This window comes from Camelus bactrianus, chromosome X (genome assembly GCF_048773025.1).
Source record: "Camelus bactrianus isolate YW-2024 breed Bactrian camel chromosome X, ASM4877302v1, whole genome shotgun sequence".
Lineage (NCBI taxonomy): Eukaryota > Metazoa > Chordata > Mammalia > Artiodactyla > Camelidae > Camelus > Camelus bactrianus.
The window spans coordinates 42,924,514-42,944,810 of NC_133575.1; the positions used below are offsets into that span (position 1 = coordinate 42,924,514).

General features: G+C 38.1%; 1 protein-coding gene across 6 annotated transcripts in view; it reads right to left on the reverse strand.

Annotated features, from left to right (window-relative positions):
* Nucleotides 1-19,940, reverse strand: part of EDA (ectodysplasin A) — a 326,107-nt gene extending 306,167 nt beyond the window's left edge. The window contains exons 1-2 of one of the 6 annotated variants that reach the window (XM_074359627.1): nt 19,076-19,863; nt 18,401-18,593 (exon numbers count right to left, since the gene is read on the reverse strand). In XM_074359627.1, coding sequence (XP_074215728.1) covers nt 18,573-18,593; nt 19,076-19,462 — 408 coding nt within the window. In that variant the 5' untranslated portion in view covers nt 19,463-19,863 and the 3' untranslated portion in view covers nt 18,401-18,572. Of the gene's footprint in view, nt 1-18,400; nt 18,594-19,075 lie in introns of those variants that run through there. The other 5 variants (XM_045509180.2, XM_045509181.2, XM_045509178.2 and 2 more) reach the window with 5 other exon arrangements.
* Between the last annotated feature and the right edge of the window lie 357 nt (nt 19,941-20,297).

A 20,297-nucleotide genomic window follows, 5' to 3' on the forward strand; every position in this document is an offset into this window, starting at 1 on the left:
CTATATGCCATTGCTCCAATAAAAATTACTCTTCATCTCCAAAATGCAGACCCATTGACAGGTGGATGTGAATGGAGAAGTTGTACTCAGCAGCCTATAATTTTAAAGTAATTTCAGCAGCTAGCAGCAGGGGAGTTCCCATAAAGCCAAGGAACCACCCTCCTCCTCTGGCTATTCCAAACACACAGGACTAACATCTAACTGAGGAACTGGCAACTGAAATCCCTCTCTCTCGCAAAGACACACAGTTTATGAATTGATTTCCCAAATAGTGTTCTCCAGAGATATTCATTAAGCATTTACTACCACCCAAGCTCATGGTCCAGTGGTCTTCAAAGGTTGTCCCAGTATCACAGATGATAAAGTCCTAATAATCCATAACAGGGGAGCTGAAGTTAGTCACAGGGAATCAAATGTCATCTCCTCTATACTCTTCCCTTTATTTCTTCCTTTAGAGCAATAAAATGAGCATCAACATCACCTGAGAAACCTTTTTTTCCCCAAACAATATATGCTCATGGCCCTCACTCTAAAGATTCTGATGACATATGTCTGAGTGTGGTAAAGGACATATGCATCTTGAAAAGTTTCCCTATGTAAGATTAATATGCACCCTTAGTTAAGAACCACTACAATAGATGATCTGTGTATTTTAATCCTATAATTCTGGAAAAAAAACTCTTAGTAGGATCAGGGAACAGCTAGGTATTTTGATCAAAGAGAATGAGGGTAAGAGAAACAGAGACAGAGATCATTCTGGGCCAAGATTCCTGATTACTATACGCCCACAATAATGCAAGTAGCCATTAGGCCCCATATTCACTCTAGCTTCTAACCATACCAAGCCATGCACAATTCTGTAAGTCAGAGATTCTCACTGTAGAGAGCACACCAGAATCATCTACAGAGCTTTTAAAAATTATAAATGACCAAACCCCAACCCCTGGAGTTTCTTACTGAGTTGGTTTTGGATTGGGGTTCCGTACACGTCAGTTAGGAGATAGATCTGAGGGTAACTGGGATGCAGTCTGGAAGACTCTCTTCCTTTAAAAATAGGTATCACTCAGAAACAACCAACACCTCTTACACATCTATTAACCATATTCTATATACCATACAGTTTTTACAATTATAGCTTTATTTAGATATAATTCACATACCATGGAATTTACCGATTTTAGGTATACAATTCAACATTTTTTAGTAACTTCACCAAGTTATATAACCATGATATATCTTGCATCATTTCCTTTCCCTCTAGTTCCACTACTACCACCTTGACCATTAAATCAGTTTTAGAATATTGTCATCCCTCCAACAAGCTCCCTCAATAAGCTCTCTCATGCCCATATTGACTTAGTCCCCATTTCCTCCACCTGCCTCAGGTATCCACTAATCTAATTTTTGTCTCCACATATTTGTCTATTCTAGACATTTCACATAAGCGGAATCATACATTGTGGTTTTGTTTTATGACTGGCTTCTTTCACTTAGTGTAATATTTTTGAGGCTCGTCCATGTTACAGCATGTGTCTGTACTACATTCTTTTTTATGGCTGAATAATATTTCACTGTAGAGAATATTACACCTCATTTTGTTTACCCATCAGCATTTGGGTTGATTCCACTTTTTGGCTATCATGAATAATGCTGCTATGAACATTCGTGTAGAGGTTTTTGTGTGAACATATGTTTTCATTTATCTTTGTTATAGACCTAGGAGTAAAATTGCCAGGTCATGAGGTAACTTTATGTTAACTTATTGAGGAATTGCCAAACTGTTTTCCAAATCAGCTGCATCATTTTACATTTCCACCAGCAGTGTATGAAGGTTTCCAATTCTCTGCACCTCTACTTCTTATTGTCTTTTTCATTATAGTCATTCTAGTGAATGTGAAGTGGTATCTCCATTGTAGTTTAAAAATTTTTTTAAATTGAAGTATAATTGACATATAACATTATATTAGTTTCAGCTATACAACGTAATGATTTAATATTTGTATATATTGTGAACTGATCACAACTCTAATTAAAATCTGTAACCATATATAGTGACAGAAATTTTTTTCTTGTGATAAGAACTTTTAAGATCTACTCCTTTAGCAACTTTCAAATATGTAAACAGTATTATTAACTATAGTTGCCATGCTGTACACTACAGCCCATCACCTATTTATTTTATAACTGGAAGATTGCCAATCTATGTATCTATGAGCTTGTTTTTTTTTTTTTTGATTCCACAGAGAAGTGAGATTATATGGTATTTGTCTCCATTGTGGTTTTAATTTGCATTTTCCTGATGGAAAATGATACTGAGCATCTTTTCATGTATTTTTTTCATGTAGTCATTTGAATTCTCTTCTGTGCTGAAATATTTATTTCTATCTTTTGCCCATTTTTATTTGGCTTGTCTCCTTATTATTGTGTTTCAAGAGTCTTTTATAAATTCTGGATACAAATAGTTCATTGATTATTTGTTTTGCAAACATTTTCTCCTAGTATGTCACATTTAATTCATTTATTAATGTTTCTTTCAAAAAAAGAGTTTTTATATTTTGATGAGGTCCAGTTTATTAATGCCTCTCTTTTTTGGATTGTGTTTTCAATGTTGTATCTAAGAAATCCTTGCCCAGTCCAAAGTCTAAAAGATTTTCTCCTATGTTTTTTTCTAAAAGTTGTAGTGTTCTGGCACTTACATTTAAGCTTATCATACATTTTGAATTAATTTTTGGCTATGGTGTATAGTGAGAGTCTAAGATGAGGCAGCTATGGCCTCAGGTAACCCCACATCAGGGCCTTTGCCCACTCCCACCCTGTAACCCTGCCCTGCCCCAGTCATTTGGAATGGGGGGTTCTATGCCCAAGAGGTCACTCTCAGTGGGGCTGGGAACTCCGTCATATTTTGTCCATTTATGTTCCTCCTTCAGTAATTGTCCCTGCATCCCTCCCCCATGCAGAGCCAGCTCTCCTACAGTGGGGGGGGAGGGGAGGTGAGATGAGGAAGTATCACAGCAAGGGGAGGGAAGGGGTGGGGCAGGGTGGTCTTTGGGTGATCTATCCAAATGTCCCAGCACCATTTGTTGAATAGTTATCTTTTCTCTCAATGAATTGTCTTTGTACATTTGTCAAAAATCAATTGACCATAAATGTAAGGGTTGTTTCTGAACAAAATTCTATTCCATTGATCTATATGCCTATCCTTATGCCAGTACCACACTGTCTTGATAACTGTGGCTTTACAGAAGCTGAGTTTTCTATTCCCTGAATATGCCATGTTATCTCTCACCTCCAGATCTCTGCACATGTTAATCCTGCTGCCTAAAACAGTCTTACAATAGATAACTTATTTTTCAGGTCTAAGCTTAGAAGATGCTTTGTCCAGAAACTATTTCTTGATTTCAAAAGTCTGGGTCAGATACTCCTCCTCATATATATAAAGGCATCCAAGTTCTAACAAAGCAATGAAGTACTATAGAGCCAAGATGCAGGCTAAAAAGAAAACTCAGAGATGCTGTTTTTTTCCTCATTGGCTGATCATAGCAGAGTCAGCTGAGAGACAACAGAGCTTTCGACAGGCTCATGGAGCTAAAATTAAAAAATTGTAACTCAAGGCCCATCAATGGGGGGGACCCTAGAAAAAGCATCAGATGTTGGGTTCCAACTGAGAAAGGATAGATACTAAAAGGAAGGCTAAAATAAAGGACAGCTTCAAATTACCTCAATCTCAGACTAGATTAAGATGATGTGGGATTGCTAGTGTCCACAACTACCAGCCAGAAGGAGGATAAATCCTTTCTAGATGAAGAAAAACAACAGAGGCCTCAAACCATCTCTACTGTAGTTTTTCATACACAACGTCTACCACTCAAGTAAAACTCACCAGGTGTATGAGAATACAAGGAAAAGTGATAAACAATCATGAGAAACAACAGATAACAAAAACATACTTCAACTGATTGAAACAACAAAGTTGCCAGATGAAGAATTTCAAATATTTGTACTTAATAAGTTTAAAAAAAGAAAATACTGAATTATAAATTATGGAAAAGAAATGAACACTATTTTTAAAAACAATCAAATGGAAATTTTGGAAATTAAAAAAATGTGAGAAGTGAAATTAAGAATTCAGTGGATGAGTTTAACAGGAGATTAGACAACGCTAATGAAAACATCAATGAATTAGAAGATAGGTCAGAAGAAAATATCCAGAAAATAACAAGTGTTGGTGAGGATGTGGAGAAATTGTGCATTGCTTGTGGGAATGTAAACTGGTGAAGCCATTGCGGAAAACAATTTGGCAGTTCTTCAAAAAATTACACAGAATTAGCATATGATCCAGCAATTCCACACAAAAGAACTAAAAGCAGGGACACATATACTTAAACACCAATATCCATAGCAACATTATTCACAATAGCCAAAAAACACAGACATCCAAAATATCCATCAAAACAGACATATAAACAAAATATGGTGTGTACACATACACACACACAGTAGGATATTGTTCAGCCATAAAAAGGAGTAAAATTCTGACACATACTATATCATCAATTAAATAACACAGACACAAAAGGACAAAAATTATATGATTCCACTTATATGAGGTACCTAGAATTAAGGCAAATTTAAAGAGAAAGTAGAATAGCAGTTACCAGGGCTAGGGGAATAAGGAATTATTGTTTAATGGGTACAGATTTTCTGTTTGGGAAGATGAAAGAGTTCTGAAAATAGATAGTGGTAATGGGTACATAAAATTATGAATGTATTTCATACCATTGAACTATACAGTTAAAAATGGTTATAATGGTAAGTTTCGTGTTATGTAGACTGTCACCCACTATGAATATTTGCAAATGGAAATTTTTTTAAATAAACAGGATTATTACAGGTGATTTCATACGAATGTCAAAGCCTTAACTTCCAGGTTTACATTTCGTATATGGGAAGAAATATGACAATCCAAGTTAATTATACAATAAACTCAAATATATAAATAAATAAAAATATGAAGGCTAAGCATGGCAAATGCAAGGTTGGTTTAATACCACATTGAAAGAACAGAGGGGAAAAAATCATATGATTATCTCATTAGATGCAGAAAACGATCTGAAATAATGCTATATCCATTCATGGTTAAAACAAAACTCTTACTAAACTAGTACTAAAAAAGAACATTTAAGTTGATAACTAGAAAAAATCTTAAAAAAAAACTACAACAAACATTATACCTAAAGATGGAATGTTAAAAGCTTTTTCATCTGACATTGGGAATAGGACAAAGATGGCCTATTACCATTATTTCTATTCAACATTGTTCTGAAGGTTCAAGTCAGTACAATAAGGTTAGAAAAAAATGTTAAGTATACATATTAAAAAGGAAAAAATAAAAATAAAACTTGTCATTTTTCACAGTGTGATAGTGTATGTTGAAAAGCCACAAGAATCTACAGTTAATTTACTAGGATTAATAAATGAGTTCAGCAAGATGCTGGATACAAAGTCAATAAATAAATATTAACTGTTTCTAAGCACCGTCCAGAAGCAACTAAAAATGAGATTTTTTTAAATGATATGGTCCCAGGTTGATTTTCCTGTGAAGCAGACTGGGAGACTTAGATTATCAAGCACCACTTTTACTAGGAAGTGCTTTTGGGACAAACATATGTGCAAAAAAAAAAAAAAAAAAAGGAAAAAAGCAATCCAAAAAAGACCCTAGCCAAATTCACGGTGAGCTCTGGAACTGGTATGGCCCTTCAAAGGTTTCTGGATTTGGGGAAGGCGCAGGCATTTATACTTTCTCATTATCAGTCACTGGATAAGGGATGTCCTGGAAGGGAGATTCTCCTTGGTTGAGATAATTTTCTTCAACCAAGACAAATTCAAAAGAGGGCTGTCAGCTGAGATCTGTCTTTTGGCAGCACTCCCAGCAACTGAGGAAATAAATCCTCCATTCCTGGAGGAGGACTTGGGTGATGGATCATAGCCTCCATTGCAGATATTTTAAATGGCTTCAAAATTACCAAATACCTTGGAATTAGTCTAATTAAAGGTGTACAAAAGTTCTACATAGAAAAGTATAAATCACCAAGAAAAATTAAAGACCTAAATAAATGGAGATACAGACCATATTCACAGATTGGAAGACTCAATATTGTAAAGATATTAGTTCTCTCTAAACTAATTTTTAGATTCAGTCCATTCAAAACAAATATCATGGGAGTGTTTTTTCCCTTAATTTTATTTTACTGTGGTGAGAACACTTAATATGAGATCTACCCTCTTACCAACTTTAAGTATACAACACATTATTGTTGACTATAGGTACAACATTGTACAGCAGATCTCTAGAACTTACGTTGCTTAAGTAAAACTTACTGCATTTTGATTAGTAATTCCACATTTCCCCTCATGCCCCCAGGTCTAGGAAACCTATTCCACTCTTTGATTCTGTAAGTTTGACTATTTTATATACCTCATATAAGTGGAATCATAATTTGCCTTTCTGTGTCTGGCTTATTCCACTTAGTATAATGTCCTCAAGGTTCATCCATATTGTCACATATGGCAGAATTTCCTTCTTTTTTAATGCTGAATAGTATTCTTTTGTGTGTATATACCACATTTCCTATATCTATTTATGCATCGATGGATATTTCTATTGTTTCCACATCTTGGCTAATGTGAATAATGCTGCAATGAACATGGAAGTACAAACATCACTTTGTGATACTGATTTCAATGTTTTTGAATAAACACCCAGACTTAAGATTTCTAGATTATATGGTAGCTCTATTTTTAATTTTTTGAGGAAACTCCATACTGTTTTCCATAGTGGCTGTACCATTTTACGTGCTCACCAACATTGTACAAGGTTTCTAATTTTTCCACATGCTTACCAACACTTGTGTTTGTTTGTTTGATAATGGTCATCCTGACTGGTGTGAAGTGGTATCTCACTGTGGTTTTGATTTGCATTTTCTTGATGATTAGTGGTGCTGAGCATTTTTTCATATACATGTTGAACATTTACAAGTTTTCTTTAGAGAAATAATCTATTCAAGTCTTTATCCTATTTTTCAGCTAAGTTATTTGTTTTTGCTATTGAGTTGTAGGGGTTCCTTATATATTTTGAAAATTAACTCCTTATCAGATATATGGTTTGCAAATATTTTCTCCCATTCTATAGGTTGCCTTTTCATTCTGTGGATTGTTTCCTTTGCTGTAGCTTGATTTAGTCCCACTGTTTACTTTTGCTTTTGTTGCCCATGCTTTTGGTGTTATTCCCATGAAATAATTGCCAATATTATGAAACTTTCTTCTATGTTTACTTCTAGGTGTTTCACAGCTTCAAGTCTTAGATTTAAGTTTTTGGTCCAATTTGAGTTGATTTTTGTGGATAAGGATCCAATTTCATTCTTTTGCATGTGAATATCCACCAAATGTGGATTTCCCCATTGTGCATTCTTGGCACATTTTTCAAAGATCAGTTGACTGTACATGTGTGGATTTATTTCTAGGCTCCCTGTTACATTCGATTGGCCTATATACTTGTCTTTATGCCAATACCATTCTGTTTTGATTATCATAGCTTTGGGATGTAGTTTGATATCAGGATATGAGATGCCTCCAGCTTTGTTCTTATTTCTCAAGATTGCTTTGGTTATTCGGGGTCTTTTGTGGTTCCATACAAATTTTAGGGTTGTTTGTTCTATTTCTTTGAAAAATGCCATTGGACTTTGATAGGGATTTCACTGAATTTGTAGATTGCTCTGGATACTATGGACATTTGAACTATATTAATTCTTCTGATCCATGAACATGGAATATCTTTCCATTTGTTTCTATCTTCTTTAAATTCTTTCATCAATGTTTTTCAGTTTTTAATATATAAGTCTTTTGCCTCCTTAGTTCAGTTGTAAGTGATATTCTTTTTATTCTCACCAAAATGAGATTGTTTTCCTAATTCCTTTTCAGATAGTTCACTATTAGTGTATAGAAATCCAATTGATTTTTGTATGTTAGTTTTGTATCCTGCAACTTTACTGAATTTATTAGTCCATGACATCTGCAAATGGGGACAATTTTACTTATTCCTTTCTGATTTGGGTAACTTTTATTTTTTCTTGCCTAATTGCAGTAACTTCCAGTACTACGTTGAATAAAAGGGATGAGAGTGGCATCCTTGCCTTGTTCCTGATCTTAGTTTTTCACCTTCAGTGTTTCACCATTGAGTATGATGCTACCTATGAGCTTTTCACATATAGTCTTTATTATGTTGAGGCATTTTCCTTTTCTTCTAGTTTGTTGAAAGTTTTTATTATGGAAGAGTGATGAATTTTGTCAAATGCTCTTTCTGCATCTATTGGGATGATCATGTGATTTATATGCTTTATTTGGTTAATGTAGTTTATCACATTAATTGATTTTCATATATTGAACCATCTTCACATCCCAGGAATAAATCACATTTGGTCATAGTGTATGATCCTTTTAATGTGCTGTTGGATTTGCTAATATTTTGTTGAGGATTTTTACAGCTATATTCATCAGGGATATTATCCTGGATACTGGTAGTTGTATTTTCTTTTGGTTTCTTTGTCTTGCTTTGGTATCAGGGTGATCTCATAAAGTGAGTCTGGAAGTGTTCCTCCTCTTCATTTTGAAGGAGGAGTTTGAGAAATGTTTTCTTCTTTACATGTTTGCTAGATTCACCAGTGGAGCCATCTGGTCCTGGGCTTTTCTTTGTTGGGAGGTTTTTGATTACTGATTCAATCTCCATACTAGTTATAGGTGTGTTCAGACTTTCTAATTCTTCATGATTTAATTTTGGTAGGTTGTATGTTTCTAGGAATAAATCCATTACTTCTAGGTTATTCAGTTTGTTGAAATATAATTGTTCATAGTAGTCTCTTATGATCCTTCTTACTTTGCTTTTGCTGTATCCCATAAGTTTTGGTATGTTGATTTTCTTTGTGTGAAGGTATTTTCTAATTTCCTTTTTGGTGTCTTCTTTGACTCAATGGTTGTGCAGTGTTTAATTTCCACATATTTGTGAATTTTCCAATTTTCCTATGGCTTTCAAGAAAAGACACCTAGTATGATTTCAATCTTCTTAAATTTGTGAAGACTTGTTTTGTGACCTAACATGTTATCTTTCCTGGAGAAAGATATGTATGCTTGCAAAGAATGTGTACTCTGCTGCTATTGGATGGAATGTTCTGTATATGATTTTCAGGTCCATTTGCTCTATACTGTTGTTGAACTACAAGGGAACTGTCTTTTTCCTTATAGTTCTTTTCTGTAGATGTTCTATCCATTACTGACAGTGGCATATTGAAGTCTCCTATATAATTATATTGCCATCTATATTGCCCTTTGATTCTGTCAATGTTTGCTTTATATATTTAGGTTCTCTGATGTTGGTGCATATATATTTATAATTGTTATATCTTCAGGTTGGATTTACCCTTTTATTGTTATAGAATGTGTTTCTTTGTCTCATCTGATAGTTTTTGACTTAAAGTCTATTTTGTCTGATATAAGTATAGCTACCCCTGCTCTCTTTTGTTTACCATTTGCATAGACTATCTTTTTCCATTCTTTCACTTTCAGCCCATCTGTGTCCTTAAATCTAAAGTGAGTTTCTTGTAGAATGCATATAGTTGAGTCTTGCTTTTGTTCATTTAGCCATTCTACGTCTTGGATTGAGGGAAATTTCTCTATCTACATTTAAAATAATTATTTTTAAAATAATTGTTGATAGGGAAGGATTTACTATTGCCATTTTTTATTGAGTTATAGTCGGTTTACATACTATTGCCATTTTGATAGTTACTTCCTGTAAGTCTTGAGAGCCTTTTGTCTGTATTTTTTCTCTTGCTGTCTTCCTTTATGCTTTGTTGATATTTTTGTATTGATAGTCTTAGATTCCTTTCTCTTTCTCTTGTGTAACTTCTAGAGGTATTTTTTGTGGTTACCTTGAGATTTACATAAAACATCTTTTAACAATCTACTTTAAGCTGATAAGAACTTAAATTCAATTGCATACAAAAACTCTACACTCTAACTTCTTCCCCATTCGCACTTTATTATTTTTGTCACATTTTACATCTATTCATTGTGTACCTTTTGATAGTTATTTTTAATACTTTTGCCACTTAACTTTTATACTAGATATAAAAGTGACATCCACTACCATTACAGTAACATAGTATTCTGTATGTGTCTATATATTTATCTTTACCAATGAGTTTCATACTTTCTTATGCTATCATGTAGTTGTTTAATGTCCTTTTATTTCAAGTTGATATACTCCTTTAGCATTTCATGTAAGGCAGGTCTAGTGGTGATGATGAACTTCCTCAGCTTTTATTTGTCTAGGAATGTCTTTATCTGTTTTTATTTTTGAAGGACAGTTTTGACAGGTATAATATTCTTCGTTGACAGGTTTTTTTTTTTTCTTCTTTAAGCACTTTGAATATGTCATCCCACTCCCTTCTGACCTGCAAGATTTCTACTGAAAAATATGCTGATAGTCTTTTGGTGGTTCCCTTGTGTATATTACAAGTTGCTTTTCTCTTGCTGCTTTCAAAATTTTCTCTTTGTCTTTAACTTTTGACAATTTAATTATAATGCATCTTCATGTGGATTTTTTCTTGGTTTATTTCTTTGGTGTTCTTTAGGCTTCTTGAATCTGGTTGTCCATTTCCTTCCCAAGATTTGGAATGTTTTCAGCTATTATTTTTTTGAATACGCTTTCTGGCTTTCTTTTCTTCTGAGATTCCAGTACTGCCTCTATTGGTCAGCTTGATGGTGCCCCATAAGTCCCTTAAGCTTTTTCACTTTATTCATTATTTTTCTTTTCGTTCCTCTGACTGAGTTATTTCCAATGAGCTGTCTTAGTTCACTGATCCTCTCTCTTGCTTTATCTAGTCTGCTGTTGTATCCTTCTCATAAAATTTTCAGTTCAGTTATTGTGTTCTTTAGTTCCATGATTTGTTTGGTAGTTTTAAAATATTTTCTCTTTCTTGAATTTCTCATTTTGTTCATGCATTGTTCTCTTGATCTTGGTGAGCCTTTTTATAACAGTTATTTTGAACTGTCAGGTAAATATTATAACTGTTTTATTAGGGTAAGCTTCTGGAGATTTAATGTGTTCCTTTGTTTGGAACATCTTTGCTGATTCTTCATTTTCCTTTACTCTCTGTTGGTGTCTGCATATTACATAGAGCAAGCACCTCTCCCAGTCTTCATGGAATTACCTTGTACAGGAGAAGACCTCCACCAATTAGCCTAGTAAGAGATTCTGGGGGCCTCTACCAACTCTTTTCCTCCCCAGGGAGAAGCAAGCAGCACTGGTTTCAGTCTACTCACTTTGTGCTGAGGGGAGAAGCAGGAGCTATGGCATTTACCAGTCTAAAATGCTGTCTCCACTCACCTCCAGGTGGCTGAATTGTGCTGGATCCATCAGAGCTCCAAGCCTGGCAAGACAGTTGCCAGTTCTTTTGGCAGCCCCAAAGAAGTTTTGGCACTGAATACACAGATTTCCACTTTCATCTCCAAGAATAAGCTGCAAGCTGGGATGTTTCATTCACTCTCTCTGTACTGAGAAGGGAGGAGGATATATGGCATCTACCAGTCCCAACCACTGCCTCTGTTCTCCTCCAGGATGCCAGAATGTGCTGGACCCCTCAGAGCTCCTAGATTAGCAGGTCACATGTCCGTTCTCTGGGAAGCCCTGGAGAAGTTGGAGCACTAGAGGAACAGATAAACGCTGTCTAGGGGAATGTTGAGAGCTAGGATTTTTTGTCTCCTTGCTCTGTGCTCAACAGGAGTGAAGATCTATGGTGTTTACCAGCCCAAGCCACCATCTCTGTTCTCCCCTAGGCAAACCCCTCAGAGTTCCAAGACTGGAAATGCAGAAGCCATTTCTCAGAAAACTTGGGGTGCTAGATGTGTGAATCAACCCCTTGCTCCCTAGGAGAAGCTGGGAGCTAGGGGGTCTTTTCCTCAGCATGTAGTGCTATGGTGGTGGCAAGGACTCTGATGAGAGGGTGCCTCAACTCTCCCTATTGGCTTCAGTGAGTCTAGTTTCATGTTCTCCTTGAGTACAGGAGCTTTTGAACTAGTTCTTGGATTTCTCACAAAGGGAAGTTGTCCATGAATTGCTGCTGAACTGGTGTGTTTGTGGGGGAAAGAGGGTCCAGGATTTCCTAATCCACCATCTTGCTGATGTCATTCTCTTAAGAATTACTCTTTTTTTTTTTTTTTTTTTTGGTCAGATATGACAAGCTGATTCTAAAACATATATAGAAAGGCAAAGGGCCAAGAACATCCAAGATACTTTTAAAGAAGAAGAACAAGGTAGAAGGACTTGCTTTACCAGATATCAAGAGCTTATTATAAACTCCAGTAATTAAAACTATGGTATTGGTACAATGATAAATAGACTAGTAGAACGAAACAAACATTTCAGAAACAATCTCACACATATGCAGACTCTTGATTTATGACAAAGGTGACACTATAGAGAAATAGGGAAAAAAGACATTCTCTATAATAAATGGCACTGGGTCAGTTGACTATCTATACGGCAAAGATGCAGCTTGGCCCCTATATCTCACTATACACAAAAATAAACTCCAAGTGGATTGTAGATCTAAACGTAAATGGCAAAAACATAAAGCTTCTGGATGATAATATGGGAGAATATCTACATGATCTCAAGGTAGGAAAATACTTCTTAAATGGAACACAAAAAACAGTAGCCATAAAGAAAAATAATGAAAAACTAGACACCATAAAATTAAAAACTTCTTTTCATCAAAGAATACTATAAGGAAATTTGAGAAGGGTTTGCAACATAAAAAATACAAAAGTAGTTCATAGCCAGAGTATATAAAGAATTCCTACAAATCTGTAGGAAAAGAACTAAAGCTCAATAAAAATGTGCAGAAATGTACAAAAATAGACACTTCACAGAAGATAACTAAAAAAGATAATAAACATATGAATAGGAGTACAACTTGATTAGTCTTCTGAGAAATGCCAGTTAAAATCACAATGAGATATTACTACAAACTCAACCACCAGAATGGCTATAATACGGAAGAGTGATAATAACAAGTATTGGCAAGGATGTGGAACAACTAGAATTCTCATACATAGCCAGGGAGAATGTAAATTGGTGCAATCACTGAGAAAAACTGTCATTATCAATAAATTTGAAAATGTGCATTCCCTACCAGAAATTCCAATCCTAGGTATATACCCAATAGAAATTCAAGTACATATAACCAAAAGACATGTATAATAATATTCATAGTATCATTATTTATAATAACCTCAAACAATAAATAATCCAAATATTCATTATCAGTAGAATGAATGAATAAACTGTGGTATATTCAAACAAGGAAATAATATACAAAACTATAAATAAAAACCCACAGCAGCATGCAACATAATGGATATCACAAACATAGCATTAAGCAAAAAAGACCCCCCAAAATACATATTGTTTGATTTCATTTATGTCAAGTTCAAAATGGACAAAACTAATTTATGATGTTAGACATCAAGATAGTCATTTACATTGGAGAAGGAGGATGGTATACTGATAAGTATGGTCTTAAGGTGGGGGTTTTAAGATGCTACTTCTATTCCTTAATCTGGGTTCTGGTAACATTAGTATGTTCACTTTAAAATAATTCATTGAGTTGTACAATTATAATATGTGACCTTTTCTGTATGTATATTATACTTCAATAGAAACATGGGGAAAAATGTCTTCCTTCTGAGACAGCCCTGCGGTCAGGTGGCTGGGGTAGTATGGGAGACTGAGGATGGTATGTTCAATTGCAAAATGTAAAGGGGAACTTCGTGAATGCTTTAAAGTACACATGATCACATTCTAGCACAGGGTTAATTCTCCAAGGCCTGTTCTTGTTTGCAGCTTTCTAACTCAAGCTTTATATCTGGCCAGGCATCACCAGCTATTGGCACATCAAGAAACTGCCCTGTAAGACTCACCAAGGACTGTGCAAAGTTGCCTGTATTGGGGAGTGGCATCCTGCCTGAATGGCCTTCTTTGTGGCTTGGGCTGGGCAGAAAGGCTACCATCACCGCACTGAGATCAACAAGAAGATCTGTAAGATTGGCCAGGGCTATCTCATCAAGGATGGCAAACTGATCGAGGACAATGCTTCTACTGATTATGGTCTGTCTGACAAGAGCATCAGCCAAGCAAGTGGTTTCTCTTGGTAATGTTCTTAGGGATTAAATGGCCTCAGAAGTTCTCTAGTATAAGAGATCTTCTCTTGGAGGTAGTCACAGATAAATTACAGGTTATTTTTCACAAAATCTAAGAGAGAAAGAGAGAGATGAAATGATACTGTACAGAAAACGTTTTGCATCATCTTAGAGGTAATATAGTTAGGGCTCTTCTTCATTTCACTACCTAATGATTCTAGAAACCAGTGAAACATTACCAGTGGAACTATTTATTCACCTAAGCATAGCTGGCAGTTCACAGGCTTAGCAAGACTTGAGGAACACAGGCCTGTTACAAAGGTCTTTGTTTTACACGAACACTTCCAGAGGCCTGCAATAATATCCAAGTCAACAAGTATTGAACTACCCTAACTATAACCAGCACTGTGTCAGGTATTGTGGAAAAAGACAAAAAAGAGGGCAGGTTTCTAAGGAACCCTAAGACACACAATTTGTTAAACACAATAACAGCAATAACAACTAGACAATGATTCCAAGACAGGATACGGTGGGTGAGTTGTAGGAGTAGAGTTAGAGAGAAAATGGGATAGGCATAATGGAGTCAGTTGACCAAAAGCCTTGAATGTCATACTGAAAAGTCTAGATTTAAACCTATAGAAAACTATTTTATCTGGATCCCACTCCTCTAAAAAAATTCTTGTATTTAATGATTCCTAGTCATTTTCTAGATCAACCAGCCTTAATAATTAATGTCAAATCTGGATACATTAATGTTCTATCTAGTTAAACCAAGAGATGTTTTGTAGAAAGTTAAGGTTGACTTCTACAACATCACTTCAAATAATTAGGAACATATTCCAAATATCACCAAAAGTCCCCAATAAACTCTTAATAATCTACACGTACATATTTTTCTAAACACTTAAACCTTAGAGTTTCAGTTAGAATATCCCTTGGGATAATCATTTGAATGAAATACTACCTTTATTTGTCTCTCCCACAAAATAATGTTTCAATCATTAAAAGATATCAAACACCTAATACAGTGCTGGTTCATAGCAGGCTTTCTATTTATTGAACTAGATTGTCAAATTGCACCAGTATATTAACCTTACTCATATCTCTCATGGTTTGGTAGACTTTGATCATATCCCTCTCAACCTCTTTTTCTCCAGACTGAAAAAACAACTAGAAAGTCCCTCCAACATTTTGACCAATTTAATTGGGTTTCTAAGGATTTTTATCAGCTGAATTTTTGTCCTTTTAAAAAAATTTGCATTCTTTTTTATTGAAGGATAGTCAGTTTACAATGTTGTGTCAATTTCTCATGTACAGCATAATGTTTCAGTCATACATATACATACATATGTTCATTTTCACATTCTTCTTCATTATAGGTTACTACAAGATATTGAATATAGTTCCTTGGGTTACACAGTATAAACTTGTTGTTGATCTATTTTATATATAGTAGTGTCTGCAAACCTTGAACTCCCAATTTATCCCTACCTACCCCCTCTACCCACTGGTAACGATAAGTTTGTGTTCTATGTCTGTGAGTCTGTTTCTGTTTTGTAAATAAGTTCATTTCTGTCTTTTTTTAAAAAAATTCCACATATAAGCGATATATGATATTTTTCTTTCTGACAGCTGAATTTTTCTTGAGGAGCAGCTACCAGAATTACATATATGATTGTGAATGCAAATCCATTTTTGCTCTTTTATATGGAAAAGATAAAGGTTTTTTTTTTTTTTTTTTTTGGTCATTGTTTTCAATACCCTTCCTGATGATGCCTTAGCTTTAAGGACCACAATCACAACTGGGCCAACTTCTTCACCGATTGATAAATGGTGATTTTTATTTTTCACTCTAACAGTAATATCGTGTATTGTCCAACTCAGAGACTAATGGAATGTATTTGGCTCCTGAGGTCATCCTCAGTGAGTTTCCAGATAAACCTACAGATATTGAGCTCTTCCAGCGGAAGGAGACAGGTATGATTCCAGAAAGTCCAAAGTGATCCTCTCTCTCTCTCTCTTTTTTTTTTTATCATCAGCAACTGTGTCCCCACTGGAGAGGCTTTTCTAATAACTGCCTGGAAGAACTTTGCTGATCTCTCTGCTATGTATCTTGACTGCCCTAATTTCCTTCCATATTCTGTTTTGAAAGTTTTTAAATTGAAGGATGTCATATATACAACTTTAATGATTTCTAGATCCCTTTCTTGAGTCATAACTGAGCCCATCATCTCATGAGCATAGAAAGGTTTGCATGACCTTATACAATGAAATGCCTCTGACTTTTCTGCCCACTTAGTTTCATGAGATTTTCCTGCAATTTATTCTCATCAGTTTGCCTTCACTCCTTGCAGATAAACTGGTGAGAAACCTGAATGTTCTGCCCATTGAAGGGTGTATATTTTTATCTTTCTTCCTCTCCATCTAAGACTTGCTGTAACAGCAGCTGTTTGTGTTGAAAACTAAAATATAAAAATATGACCTACGTGGCCAAATCCCACAAGGCTGTTTACTTCCTTATTTATGAATCAGATTCTGTCAGCACAACTTAGAATCTTGACTGTCAGCAGATACTACAATCAAATGTCCTTGCAAAGCCAGCAGAGGGTGCACCAGGGCACTAGAAATTTTACCCAAGATGTAGTAGTATCCGTTCAATTCTAATAGCCAATCAGCATCTCCCTTTTTTTTTTCATACACTAAAACTAACATCCTCAAAAAAACTTAAGTTGAACTGTACTAAATTTCCTTCAAAATGTACTCTAATTCTCCTGAAAGAGAAGTTCAGGAAGAATAATAAACTTAGTTTGGCCAAAATGTAGGTAGAGTAGAAGAAAATGATGCAGAGCCAAGCCCTCTACTGTGTAAAAATTCTATAATAAAACTACACCCAGCTACCCAACAAAGGGCCCCAGGAAGCAGTATATTACAGGGGGATGGGCACTGAACTGGGTGTCAACTTCCATTCTAATTTTGATGATAGTTGTATGACCTTGGAGAAGTCACTGCATCCTCAGGAATTCTGTGTTCTCCCATGGGCACGAACAAAATGGACTCATGGCCCTTCATAACTCTAAAAAACTCTGATATCAGTTGATGCCCGCAAATGTTAAGAGCCAATATGCTCGCTTCTACTCCTCAAAACAGAAAGAATAAAGGGCAGAAGAAAGGGAGCTGTATTCAAACCTAGACAGAACTATTAGAAATGCCACACAAAGGAAAAGCAACTAAATGCCATTGTAGACCCTGTGAGAATCCCACACCATCACAGATGCCCTAGAAGACAGCTGTCCTGCTAATCCTTTACAAACATTCGTCTGTCCATTCTGAATGCCAAAAAGCCTTGGCCACGTTTTGACTAAGGAAGTTCAATTGCTCCTTTTTTTCACAGCCTATCAATGTTCGGCTGCTAAGTATTTCTACTGGCCATGGTTGGGGGTGGGGGTGGATAGATAAAGGGAACCAGAATCCTAGTTAATTATCATTTAGCCACAGTGTTTAAATTTCAAGTATGAGAAGCATGTCTACTGATTCTCTTCTTTGATAAGCTGTTATACAAGTTGAAGTGTGCTAGCAAGACATTTTAAGGCTCAGAACAACTTTACAATGCAAAATGCAGAAAATGTGTCAGTCCTAACATTACAGTATTTTCATGAATATGATGCCAGCTTTGGATGGGTGGTCAAAGTAGCACAAATAATGTTAACAGAGTATGACAGTGACTCTGGATGTGGTAGTAAATATAGAAGGCCTGGGTTCCTCACCTCAAGGAACTTATTTGCACAACTTGCTCTCTTCTCCAAGAGGAACAAACTATTATTAACTACCTCAGAAGGATTCTTGGATGCTTCTCTTAAGTTTTACATGAGACAAAACATGGCAACCAAGAGAATACTTCTTTTAAGTGCACTAAATTTACTTAAATAAAGAGCTATATAAAAAGTAGAAAACAAACACCAAAGCTGATAGTTTGCTAATAAGGGCACAAACATCATACAGATTGTAAAAAACAAAACCCAAAACTGCTCTTGAGAGATTATTCTTGAATGATTATTCCATCAGTAGAGTCCTGCTCTCAAGTTGGCAGTAGTTGAAGACACTTCACACCAACCCTCCCCACTCCACTCCCCAAAAAAGAGTCAGAACCGGCATGCAAAGGGTGAGTTTTATTTCCATAGATTTTTAAAATTGCTGTTCAGAAGTTGTCTAGCAAGACAGCATATTTCTACCAGAATTCCTCAGGGGCGCAGATCCTCACTAGAACACCGAGGACAATCCGTCTCAAATTGCAGGTAAGTGTGAACAAGCCCCCGTTCTGGTCAGCGCACCAGGACCCCGCGCTGAAAACAAGGTTCAAAGTTGTCTCAAAGGGCGTGGAGCGGTTATTACAGCTGTTTACAACTCCAACTCCAAACGAGAGCCTGCTCGTGCTGGCATCAGCTCCGGACACGAAAAAACAAGCACCGCGGGCAGAGACTCTCACCGGGAGCAGAAGGGCCAAGCTGCTGCCGTTAGTCAGCCAGGGGGGCAGCGCCGGCACCTCCGCGCCGCCGCCCGGCCGGGAGCGCCGCCAACTTTTCCCGAGGCAGCCGGAGCCGGGGGCGGCGGGCGCCCGCCAGAGTTCCCCGTCCAGGGGTCCCGAGAGACTCAGGGTGAGCTGGGCCAAGAGACCGCGGACAACCTGCCCTGGAACGACCTCTCCCTGGCTCGGCCGCCCCCTCCCCGGTCCCGCCGTCGAACTCCGCTGGAGGTGGCGGAGTCTTCCCGGGGCCCCTGCCCTGCCCACGTGGGGAGGGGGTCCTGCCCCTCCGGAGTGACTCACCTGGTGACCGTCCTGGGAGTCTGAAGGGAGTGTGGCTTCTCCCGGTTCCAGCGGCGGCTGCTGTGGGTACTGCCGCCCGAAGCGGCGGGTGATGGGACCGTCGGGGTCGAGGCCACCGGGGCTGCTCAGGGTGCCAGAGGTGCCGGGGGCGCCGAAGCGGGACTCGGCTCCCCGTTCCCGCCGCAACTCGGAGCGCAACTCTAGGTAGCAGCACAACGTCAGCAGGTGGAGGGCCAGCGAGAGGCCAAAGAAACCCAGGAAGAGCCGGCAGCTGTTCCCTTCGCCTGCCCGGGCAGGGGCCCCGCGACAGCCGCAGCCCTGGCTCCCCCGCTCCCGCGGCGCTGCCGCGGGCAGGGGTTCCCTGCGCTCCACCTCGGGGTAGCCCATGGCCTCCAGAGACACCCACTCTCTGAGGCCCGGGAGCAGCCGCGTCTGCCTCAGCCTTTCACGACCCCTGACAGGCGGCTACTGTCCTGCCATCGGCTGGGGGCTGCAGGGACCCGTTCCTGCGCGACGGAGGCTGGGCGGGACGGAGCAGGGAGCAGCCGCATGTGCAGCTCCACTCCGAGGGGTGGGAAAGGGAGGAGGAGGGGCGGGAGAGAGGGGCGGCTCGGCCCGCCGAGGGAATGAGGGAGGAGGCCCTGGCCGACCCCGCCCCGTGCCTCAAGCGGCTGCCGGGACGCCCAACCAACGCGCCCGCCAAGCCTCGGCGCCCCGCCCCCTGCCGTTCCACCCGGGGCCTCCAGCCGCGGGGCGGGGTCTGGGGGCGTGTGGGTTCGCCTCTGCCCGGCGGCCCCACCCAGCTTTCCTCGCTCGCCCTGTTCCAGTTGGTGACTGCCACTGTCGTTCATCCCTGGACTCCGCCCCAATTTAACCCTTGAGCGCCAGTACGGGAGGGAGGAGGAGGGAAGGAGGGGGAGGCTGAGAAGAATTGAGGAACCTTGGAAAGAAAGAAGAGCAAAGAAAAGGAGGCGGAAACTAGTATTAATAGAAATATTTGCAATTAACTGCAGTTGTTAATAACATCATCCAGTACTTATCTGTTGCTTTCAATCTTCAAAGCATTTAACAGACGTTAAGCTAATTAAAACAGTTCTGGGTTTGGAATGAAACCATGCCTGCTGTGTTTGCAATCCAATGGCACGCCAGAAGAAAAGGAGACCCAGGAGCCTGAGAGCAAACGGAGTGAGAATGGGGTGGGTGAGAGTCAGACCCACTCCTG